Source organism: Papilio xuthus, unplaced genomic scaffold (genome assembly GCF_000836235.2).
Source record: "Papilio xuthus unplaced genomic scaffold, Pxut_1.1 DF827777.1, whole genome shotgun sequence".
Classification (NCBI taxonomy): domain Eukaryota; kingdom Metazoa; phylum Arthropoda; class Insecta; order Lepidoptera; family Papilionidae; genus Papilio; species Papilio xuthus.
This window is the reverse complement of record NW_013530872.1, coordinates 1,721,139-1,732,501: the sequence shown is the minus strand read 5'-3', so window position 1 is coordinate 1,732,501 and position 11,363 is coordinate 1,721,139. Positions and strand designations below refer to the sequence as shown.

Here is an 11,363-nt window from a genome sequence, read left to right as displayed (position 1 = left end):
GTGTCGGGGTGGGGGTGGGCGTGCGAGTGGGCGGCGCTGAGCGCGGTGCCGCCGGCGATCTCCTCCCAGGTGCCGGCGGCGGCGACGTCGTCCGAGGAGGAGGAGGGCGCGGGGCGGGCGCGGGTGCCGGATCGCGTGACAGCGCCGCGCAGGGTGCGCCCGAAGTTCCGCTTGGAGGCCTTGACGGAGAGGGCGGAGCGGGAGCTCTCCGAATCGTCGGCGGAGCGGCGGCCGGCTTTGGCCTTGACGACGCCCGCAGGACTCTTGCTCGAGTTGGGCTTGCGGATGGCGAGGATGTTGCGCCGCTTGGTGGAGAGCGTCTTCGGCTTGGGCTCGGTGTCGGCGAGGTATCGCGTGCGCGAGGACGTCTTGACGGGCTCCGTCTTCTTGACGTACTTGACGACGTTGACGTTGATGATCTCGTGCCCGGAGCGCGGCGCGAGTACGGGCGGGCTGCGGCGGCGCTCGGGCTCAGCCTTGGCGCCGGCGTACGCGTTCTCCTTGCGCTCGTCGACCACCTTGGTCTTGGTGCGGGCGTAGAGCGGCACGCGGGAGGGGGAGGACGTCTTGGGGCGCAGACGCGACATGGTCAGCTGTAACCGGTATTGCGATCAATGCAGGTGAGCGCGCTCGAGGAGCCGGCACAAAGTGGTGCTGAGCCGATGCTGCGGGAGCGCACACCTCTCTATGTTTTAGTACGTGTTCGTGGAGTCGTGCGTTGTTAAACAATTTATTTGGGACAAAACACAATCCACTCTGAAATCGTTTTTTCTTACCCTGGATATTTATTAAATTGCTGGTTGATTATTTATAGCAGATAAACACTGAAAATTAAAGACATGTGTTATAAACAAAAGAAACACTGTTAGGGTTTATCAATGAGAAATATAAAGTTGGAAAGTAAGAGTTATAAAATTATTAAATCTTTGTAAATAAATAAAACTGAACAAGTAAGGTTTATAAAATGTAAAAATTAAAAACAACATTTCTCCATTTATTTTATAATGTTTGCAACCAGCAAAAACACACACACTAATAGAAGTTTTTATTTGACTGCGATGTGGTGGTGAGTTATCGCTCGAAATGTGTAAATGTTAAATTCGTTTGTTACGGTTGTGTAGATGTGAGTGGGCGTGGTGTGGGCGTGTGGTGGGCGTGGTGTGGGCGGGGCGTACCTGTGGGCGCATGGTGCGGGAGTGCACACGCAGCCAGTCTCTCAGCGCGGCCAGGGAGCGGTGCTCGGAGCAGGGGATGCGCGAGTTGGGATGCTGCCCCGTCACGTCCAGTATCGAAGCTCCCAGAGAACGACCCACCTGACGACAAATAACACATTGTTTAACTTGTTCGCTATTTCAACTACGTCTCAAAATATGAGAGGTATTTCTTTGGGAAGTTAAATAAAGCATCGGGATATTTTGAAAAGAGCAAGTCAACGCAACTGCATCCTTCACCTTGACAAGTACCAGTCGTTCCAACCTCTGAAGTAGATAAACTAGGTTCAGTCAGGTCCAGTACTAAGATCGACATTGTCCATGTTTCGTTTCAGTGTTTTTATACTAAATGCTTTAGAATTTTTATTTGTGCCAACTTGAAATATAAATCAGACAGCGTCGTGACTTTGTTTTTACACAATGTGCTCTTAAGCCGCATATCTGGAGATTTTAAAAGAGACTAACGAGATGTATGAGCTAATTATCTAAGATGTGTAGATCTACGTGAGTCTGGATCTAGTCGTGGTAGGTGTCGGCTGCAAACTACGTGAATGAGAAACGATCGCTCGTGAGCAAAGAACAAACCTTCATCGGGTCTATCTCTTTGAAAAACTCCAGATTCCTATAGCGGCTGTGGCTTACCTGAAACGGTCATCACTTCTGAAATATATTTTAGTTGCGATTTTCTAAAACAATAAAATTCTAAAACATGATTTTTTATTTTTGAACATAAGGCTAACTTATTATATTTTCGTAAAAAAATTTAATGATAAAATAAAAAATGATACAAATAAATTAGTTAAAGTCGCATGCATGAAAAGGTTCGACATTGAGCAATTATAGTTATTTGTTAGTTTTAACTGTAAATTGCAAGTTTTTAGTGTTTAGTTAATGTATTACCTCTTCGAATATGTGTGGGGTGTACTTGGGCGGCTGCGGGGCGTGTGTGTGGGGCGTGGCCGGGGGCGGTGCGAGGGGCGTGGCGGAGGGCGGGGCGCGGTCGCGCAGGGGCGGGGGCAGCACGTTGACGAGGCGGCCGGTGTTGTAGTTGCACTCCAGCGTGTAGGAGCGCACGAGGCCGGTCGCCTTCAGCACGGCCACGCGCCCCGAGCCCTCGCGAGACATGCCGTCGCGACGGTCCCTGCAACGTTAACAAACAAACATGTACATTAGTTATCTTACCAATATTATAAATGGTTAATATTTGAATGTATGGATGGATGTTTGTTAGGATCTCCAGAACGGCTTTATGGATCTCGTCCAAATTATTTTTATATTAGAGCATTGTTGGAAAGAACACATAAGCTACTAATTAAGTTTTTTTAAGCATGTGGGCGACAAGTAACCAATGAAGTATTTAAGACGGAGTATTTTAGTACATTAAATATACACTGAGGCAGACTATTTAATAACTTTGGTCGCGTATTTGAATTTAGGATGATTGTCAGAGTGAATGCGGGAGGTACTGACTTGAGATACATGTTGCGCTCGGTGAAGTTGCACGAGGCGAAGTGGAAGTGCAGGTTGTTGAGCGACATGATGCGCGGCAGCAGCATGCACTCCACTGACCTCTCCACGTCCTCGAAGTGATTGCCGTACATGAAGATACCTGGAAAACAATGTTCAAGTATTTTATATTATGTTACTAATTGAAGTTGTAAATCGCGTATATTATGTAGGAGGGGCAACCTTTCTTGGAGGCGTGTCCGTGCAGATCAATGTATAGGAAGAGTCCGGAGTCAGGCTCCTTCTGGGTGCGCGTGTTGGAGCTGGACGCACATACCGTCTTCTTCTTCACTTGCTTCCCCGACGTCGGCTTCGGTTTCTCCTCCTTTATTACAGGTGCTGCTTGCTACACACAATTTGATCAGGTTTTGAATTATTCAGTTGATTATATTTTTTAATGACGGTTTACTTTAATTATAATTAATATACAAACCGTTAGAGATATTTCAGGCGAGGGTCCGTCGCCGTTGCCCGCCGACACCGCCACGCTGATTGTGGAAGGCGCGCCCGGGGATTGCTGGACAATATTGCTCATTTACCAATAAATATCTAGACATTTATTCCACTAACCATGCGACTTTGGACGAGGGTGTTTTCTAAATGTTAATCAAAGACGCGGCAGTGTAAACGTCATAACTTTAAATAGTGTAAATGGATTTTAATGTACTTAATTGAATGAAATTTACTAAATACATGATATTGCAACAAACGTATGATGATATTAGCGAAATACAGCGATTAAGATATTTAAATTTAGCTTTTTTATCCACTAAACTATATTATGTTACAATTTCTACTGTTATATTGTTACAAAACTTACTGTAAACATGGCCGCCGGTTGATCCTGTTTGAAAAATTGAATACAATACTAATGAGAAGATACATTTAGTTTTACAAAGTATTATTTAAAGGCCAGTCTTTCTTAAAAGGATGGACAGTTTCACTGCGTGTGGATAATAAAACATAATTTATACTAAGATAAAAATAAATATAACTTACGACTTCCTCGTGGGGGCCGGTCATGACGAATCTTTTGAAGCAGTTGGTGCAGAAGTAAACGGAGTCTTCACTCGTCGCCTGCTCCATGTCCTGTATCTACATAATAAGACATTTTTTTAAATAATTTAGTAAATAGAGCGACATTTACCTAAAGTAGTGTTCCTTTCAAAAGATAATAAATACCTCTAGTTCCTGTCTATCGAACTGCTGCATCTGATGCTCTCTGTACTCTGTTATGGAGCTGAATGTGGGGGAGCCGGAGCGCGAGGACTGGGAAGTGGTGGGGAAGAGGTATAGTAGACGACGTGATGTGTAAGGAAAAGATGTCAAATGAGGTTACTTTGTTAGGAATAAGAAAGGATTGATTAGAAAAGGATGAGAAATAACGAGTGCCGTATCTTAAACAGTAGACGGACGCGATAAAAGAATAATATTTCGTTTACATCAGTGTATTGTTAAATGAGGTTTAGTTCGGTGTGTGATATTCAGTATACCTGTTGTGCAGTGAGCACGCCTGCGCCAGAGCCAGCAGTGTACCCGGGCAGCATGGCGGCCACGCCGGGCATGGAGCGCTCGAGGCGGCGCAGCGCACGCCGGCACTCCCCGCACCACCCCATGCGCACGCCGCACGCGCGACCCGCACCGCCCCCACCCCCACCCCCACACACTGACCCGTCACTGTGTACGGTAACACATTACTAATCTGATTTATATAAATGGATAGGTCATTGCTTCCAAATGACATGCTTTTGCGTCTTTCCTACTTAAATGCACCGGCTGAAGTGTCTGACAGTTAATTCTATCTCTATTACTTTCAGTTTTCGCCACTGCTACCAACCGCAACTGTCAGCGGTTCATAGCCTGCCTATAGACAGAGGTCAGTGATACAAATGTATCAAGATAGCTATATTCCACTGCTTACAAACATAGCATTACAGTAAAGACCTAGACTAGCTTTAATTAAAATCGATATTCGATTTTGGAAGCTGAAAATTTTATACAGTGTAAAAACCAATATCATTCAATAGAGGTAAAAAATATTGAGTGAAGGTGTGTGTGAAAAGTCAAAAGTGATAGACTTACCCAGCTATGGAAGACCCTGATTCCATGAGTAAACTGATGCTGTTCTTGAGTGTTTCTCTTAGTGGTTTAAGAGGGTTGCTGCCGGGGATATTCAGCTCCTCGGATGTGCTGACGTGCACAGTGGAACCGAGGCAGGTGCGCAGCAGGTCATCGCTCAGCCGACATGACCCCTCTTCCATATTCGACTCTTTAGTAGTCACGCTGCTCAGCTGAGACGGCATCTCTTGTAGTTTCATGTCGTAAACCTAAATAAATATAACAAGATCGATCTCTACTTTTAAGTGGAATTAAAAAAATAAATTGAGTACTACGACCTATTTCAAGCCTTAATTTGTAATTATTCCAAATTTAGAGCAAAAACCTTTAGCCGTTCTGGAGTTGTGGGGTAAAAAACATCGCTACATCCATCATCATCTAAAATTTCATTTATAATTTATTCATTTACTAGCTATAGCCCGCGACACTTTTCGCGCAGAATTAAAAAAGTAAACTTATTTGGTAGCCTATGTGTTCTTTCAGACTATGTTCTATGTAGAATTTCATCGAGATCCGTTAAGCCGTTTTAGAGATACCTTCAAACAAACAGCCAGCCATCTATCCATCTAAATATTCATATTTATAATATTAGTAAATAAAATAATACGATTACTTATCAAAATCAAACATCTCAGACGATCTCAAAGCGAAAAAAGCGCCAAAACATGATTAACTGATTTTGTTCAAAAAGCAATCTATAAGGACTTAGTATTATAAAACAAAATCCTACTTTAATTAAGGCATTGTGAGCAAAACCCGTAAACAAGTGCTTTCGATAAGGGAGCTGAAATTTGATTACATGTTACTGATAAGTAGTTAAGTACTAATATTATTGTTTTCTAGAACATTTAATAACGAGAACAGGGCAATATTAATTTTTATTCGTTGTACAGAAAATATTTTTATTAATCGACATTTCTATAGTAGAACTTAATAATAAAAAAGCTAAGTCTTGAAGTTTAGCTAAAAATATATTATGTACTTGCAGAGAAACTCTCATTACGAAGTATCTTGCTGACTTGTTGAATATCATAAAACCTTCTTTAGTAATTAAACTGGCAAATTCAAAAGGAATTAATAAGATCCGGACGATAGTTACTGAGTTTAAACCTCACGAATACTTCGTTTACCATTTAAGTTGTTATTTTGAGGCGTATTAGCCTTTTTTTTATATCACAAGGTGGCAAACGAGCGAGCGGTCACCTGAAATCGCTGAAATAGCGAAGTGACCGTTGCCCATAGACATACGAAATTGCATATGCGTTGCCTACATTTAATCGACGGAGGAGAGGATGCACAGAAAGAAAATATTTTCCCTTTATATGCATCCTCTCATCCGGAAAGTCCACTTCCACTTCCCATCTTTTCTTTATAAGAAAAAGGGAGGGAAGGGCAAGAGGTCTAATTTAGGCCTCCGGGACGAACACTCATCACATGAAACGCGGAATTGCTTCCACTTGAGGCGTGTCTTCTGTATGGTCGTGGTATTTCACCGGGCGAGCCGGGACTATTCGTGCGAAGATGTTAAAGCGGGCTCTACCACTGTAACCTATTTGGCGGACAACTTAACTGTGTTCTGCGTAGCGACTCGTACGATGTTCGGAGCTGACAAGATATTTGAAAAGGTCATTACCTGGTCGGCGAGGTTGGCCGCTTCTCCGCAGGAGACGGTGGCGTCCTTGCAGGAGGAGTCTGTCGACATCGGCTGCAGATTGCCCGATGACTTGTTTGAACCCAGTGACTTCTCTTTATTCTTGTAGTATTCTCTCTTGTATGGACTTTTTTTCTTCTTCACGTTATCTAATAGCTACATTTACGAAAAAGTTTTTATTCAAAAATAGAACTTATCTAGATTTTTTTTGTTTAGGAAGAAAAGGAAGAATTTAAAGCTGCAGCTTTATGTGTCGTAATATGAGTGATGTGTATTTTATCTCACCTCGGCGCTTTCACTTATGTTCTGCATACTCCGAGATGTTAACGCTTTGTTATCATCGAAATTGTCCTCTTTTTCGCAGCCAAAGTGGTAATATCTAGTAACAAATATTATATTCAATATTTATTAAAGAACGTGTGATGAAAATATGTAAGTGTATTCGTTGAGAAAAGGGATGAAACTAACATTTAATTTATTTCACCTTGTAGTTATTCAAAAGTTCACTGAATTGTCAGAAATAGACTCGTCTGATCAGACAAGAACGACTCTTAGTGTGCGTTTCTAAGACCAATCTCCGTTTAAAACATATTGCTATCTCTGTTTTGTCAATAATGACAGTGACGACGATATGTTTTATAAAGAGAATTTGGTTTCAGAAATCCACCGTAAGTGTGACAAATGGCAAAAGTTAATGTTATCACTTTTAAAGCTAAGTGCAACTAAATATCCAAATATATTACTTTAAAACTAAACTTATGAAACCACTAGCTGTTGCCCGCAACTCCATCCGCGCGGTATTAAGAAAAGACATAATTAGTAGCCTATGAGTTCTTCCAGCCTATGTTCAGCCGTTCTGGAGATAGCTTCAACAATCCATCCCTGTAAACTTTCGTATTAATAATATAAGTAAGATGTATGTACCTGATGAGTGCCCTGGAGGCGTAGACAGTGGGGTGGAGCGCGGGCGAGGGGTTGAGGTAGACGCGGTTGAGGTTGACACCGCGCGTGTCAGTGCGGTAGTGTCCGCGCGCGACACCGTCAGGGTTCAGGAAGGGGATCATCTTGAAGACGTAACACTTGCGCAGCTGCAGCGCCACCGGGTCGTGTCGCGCCAGCAGGAGGCTCAGAAACCCGTTGAACACGAAACTGGAAGGCGTCTCGCCGGGGTGCACTCGCGCAGATATGAAGATCACCTATATGTTCCGATTGGGTGTAATTTAGGCATATACGGTGACATCTGGATTTTTATCTTGTTTTTTTTTTATAATTTGTACTTTGTATGGAGTTCGTATGTGTATTTTGTTACTATTAAATTATTTAAAATAAGGATACCTTCTTGTTCTGAAACTTGAACGGCCTCTCCTGGTTCTCCGGGAAGAGATTCTTGAGCCTCTCCTCGCGCTCCGTCGTTATCCCGTGATGCGATGTTATAGTTAACAAGTCTACTCGCCTTCCTAAAATTACATTATAATAATTACGCTATCAGATCCATGACTGCATCAAACAAGTTCTTGATCTAATTAAAATTATATAAAATAAGTTGAAAATACAGAAGTTAAGAAGTTAAAGAGATTTTATGAAACCATTAATAACTGGTTACACCTACTGAAGTGATTTGACTTCAGGATAAGAAACGAAGACAACGTCCACGCCGAATTAAAAAAACTTAGCAAGTAGCTCAATGTTCAACCAGATTTTGTTGTGCAGCTGTGCCAAATTTCATTGAATTTTGTTAAGCTGTTCTGGAGATACCTTCTTACAAACATCCATCTAAACTTTCACATTTATAATGTTAGTAAGATTTACCTTCAAGTGAGTAAGTAAGACATTCGCGGCAGTAGTATATATCATCAGGTGACTGTGGCGCAGGCAGCGGCAGCATCTTCCCATCCACAGCATTCAGTGCTAGCTGCAGCTCAGCAAACGAGTAAGGATATGTGAACGCAAAGAACGTCGTCGCTTTAGGATTCTCTGCCGTCTTATATTTAAAACTTAGTGTGAATGTATTATCGTCCGTCTGAAATAAAAAATAATAATATTATTTTTAAATTTTCTGGATCCGTATTTAAAAGACTAATGAACTCATAGAAGTAAGATCATCAACCTGTACGAGATAAATTATATTTAATTTCTATAGCTCAAAGAGTTTATGGCATTTTAGACATAGGAGAGTTTACTTTAGTAGCAGTTAGTTTTATTGATGGTAAAAATACTGATTTTGATTTTGTCTTTCCTTACAATGAAGTTTAAAAACTAATATTTAATCTATCTTTATGGGTAAAATTATAATGTCCATCCAACATGTACTTACAGAGTGAACTGGGCGGTCCTTTATCCTTTCCCACTGAGGCTTGCCGGGTAATGTCCTAGTGACAGGTGCCATACCCTGGTTGTACATTTTGCCTTGTTTGTTTAGGTTTATCAAGTTAAGTCGAACCTATGGAAATAAAACAATATTGATGTTCATGCTGTTTACTCCAGCACCAAATAAGAATCTCAAAGGAGATAACAATTCTACAAGAACAAGTTTGTTCATTTGATGTTATTATTTTCTTATATTAAACTAGACTTATTATAATTTTTTTTATAAGGTAAGGGGGCAAATAAGCAGCCAATCCCAATGCAATGGACATCCACAATACCAGAGGACCCGCAGATGCATTGCTGGCTTCATATGATATATAAGGACCTTTGTTCTGCCTTTTTTATTTTATATTTATAAATATTACATTACCAGTACACCAGGTTGACTCGCTTGAATGCCAAAATAGAACCAGGTGCGGTTTCCGTTTTCAAACTCTGTCCCGGCACAATCCGGTCTTGTCCATAAATTAAACTCATAATCAGGTGTTTCTGGAGAATTGGTTTTTAAATTTAAACTCGGAGCTAAAAAGTAAGTGTACAATGTCTATAACTTGTTTTATTAATAAAACAGATTTAAAAATAATCTGTTTTGGAAAATGGGAATTTGAACATATTAATCTTAAACTGTTATATAAATCACAATTTAATCTGATATTATCATTTAAATAAACACAACGCAGTGTTTGCAAGCAAAGTGAAGTGTAGTGAAAAAGAAAAAAATGAGTTATTCGTAAAAAACTATGACATTGAACTCACCGATTAGTTCCGAGGGAACTTGTTCTACATGGCCCAAATTCCCGGAATCGAAATTGTGTATAAAATAAAATCCTGCACACTCAATTATGCTTTTATTATCCATAACTGTTAATGTTAACTACATTATACAAAACAGACACAAATGACTCGTCAAAACGATAGGTTCTTTATCCGCATTCACTTGAACAATTTGAATCACGAAAAATTTAATTTTGTCATTTAGTTTGCCAATTTATTGACATCCAAAATAAGACTTCACTGTTTTTCTAAACAAAATTACGTAATTTTGTTGACATCGATTGACGGATAACAGCTGATTTGCTTTATTGGCAAATTGAAATCTTTTTATTATTTTTAATTATATTAAATTAATTATGGTACGTTAAATAGCTTCTTATTTACTTGTAAATTTTTTACGTTGTTATCAAATTACACTTTATTGTTTAATGTTTGCGATCACTAATGAATGAAGTGATAGTTTTCCTATTGTAAATTTTATTTCAAGATGGCTGCCGGGGAGGTACATTTACAAACACGTTCCGAATCGCGATTTCGACTGCCAGTATGATGGTTTTTTTGTTGCACAAACATTACAGTTTTCGTGACAAAGTACAAAGCGGAATATTTTTATAATCTCGTATTTTGCTTTTAGATATCGAATATCCATAATAAACATAAAAATACTTAGATATTTTTGCCTCATGCCTCATTACATCATGCCAGTATTTACAGTAGGACAGTAGCGCTCAAAATCAGCGCTGGCATGCATCATCATAATCATTATTATGTCCCCACTGAGGGGCTCGGAGCCTACTCCAAGTTAACGGTTACCAGGACATAGTCAACCACGCTGTCCCAGTGCGGGTTGGTTGACTTCACACATTTCTTTGAATTTCTTCGCAGATATGTGCAGGTTGCATACCGATGTTTTCCTTCACCATAAGGACGTCGGATATATGTACATACGTAAATCGAAAATTGAAAAACACATTGGTACATAGCGGGATTTGAACTCAGGACTTGCAGGTTACAATTCAAGTGCTTATACCCCTGAGCCACCAACGCCCCTGGCATACAATTTGCAGTTAACGTAAAGGCATTCTAAAGATGGGAATAGCACGGCTCTTTGATTCTCGGGGGCCACGTGTACTGCACGACAGTTTTAGACAGGTCAGCCAACGTTAACCTATATTTACATGACCCATAAATGTTTGGACTGTTTGCTTATTGTATTGAAACTAATTTTCATTAAGATTTAGAGCCCATTAGCGTTACGGAGATAGCTTTAGTGAAAACTTTAGTAATAAAAATAACTTTCTTTCACATTACAGCGGCGGCCGTGAATTTGGTTTACAGTTGGATCACAGCAGTTGCCTCCAGTACCGAACTTAGCGCATTGCTATTGCAGCAATCTGATTGAAAAGCAGGCGGTATCCGCAGGCAAGCAGCATAAAGCATTAGGCTTTATCCTTAATACTGCGGATTATTTCGCTATAATTTATATTATAATAATTTTAGACCAGCAGTTATTTTTGATTCTCTAAAAGGTAGGAACATTGAAAAGAAAAAACAAATTCATTTTAATCCAAACTTGTATTTTTTCGTCATACTTATATCTATAACAATATTAAATAAGCTTAATTAAGTATAATATAGTATAATTCACTTAGGCGTGGTATTTAATTATGGATTATAAAAAATTACATTTCGTATAATTTTTAATAACTCGGCCAATAAATGCCTTCATCACCAAA

At 40.2% G+C, this 11,363-nt stretch overlaps 1 protein-coding gene across 1 annotated transcript in view; it reads right to left on the bottom strand.

Annotated features, from left to right (window-relative positions):
- Positions 1 to 10,119, bottom strand: part of LOC106115552 (cytosolic carboxypeptidase-like protein 5) — a 10,829-nt gene extending 710 nt beyond the window's left edge. Inside the window, exons 1-20 of the mRNA XM_013308982.1 lie at positions 9,610 to 10,119; positions 9,224 to 9,375; positions 8,801 to 8,926; positions 8,296 to 8,506; positions 7,822 to 7,943; positions 7,411 to 7,682; positions 6,772 to 6,865; positions 6,469 to 6,642; positions 4,800 to 5,044; positions 4,211 to 4,394; positions 3,900 to 3,986; positions 3,717 to 3,812; positions 3,538 to 3,561; positions 3,151 to 3,234; positions 2,901 to 3,063; positions 2,682 to 2,820; positions 2,112 to 2,352; positions 1,797 to 1,853; positions 1,176 to 1,313; positions 21 to 593 (exon numbers count right to left, since the gene is read on the bottom strand). Coding sequence (XP_013164436.1) covers positions 21 to 593; positions 1,176 to 1,313; positions 1,797 to 1,853; positions 2,112 to 2,352; positions 2,682 to 2,820; positions 2,901 to 3,063; positions 3,151 to 3,234; positions 3,538 to 3,561; positions 3,717 to 3,812; positions 3,900 to 3,986; positions 4,211 to 4,394; positions 4,800 to 5,044; positions 6,469 to 6,642; positions 6,772 to 6,865; positions 7,411 to 7,682; positions 7,822 to 7,943; positions 8,296 to 8,506; positions 8,801 to 8,926; positions 9,224 to 9,375; positions 9,610 to 9,712 — 3,285 coding nt within the window. The 5' untranslated portion in view covers positions 9,713 to 10,119. The remainder of the gene's footprint in view (positions 1 to 20; positions 594 to 1,175; positions 1,314 to 1,796; positions 1,854 to 2,111; positions 2,353 to 2,681; positions 2,821 to 2,900; positions 3,064 to 3,150; positions 3,235 to 3,537; positions 3,562 to 3,716; positions 3,813 to 3,899; positions 3,987 to 4,210; positions 4,395 to 4,799; positions 5,045 to 6,468; positions 6,643 to 6,771; positions 6,866 to 7,410; positions 7,683 to 7,821; positions 7,944 to 8,295; positions 8,507 to 8,800; positions 8,927 to 9,223; positions 9,376 to 9,609) is intronic.
- Positions 10,120 to 11,363: the final 1,244 nt, after the last annotated feature.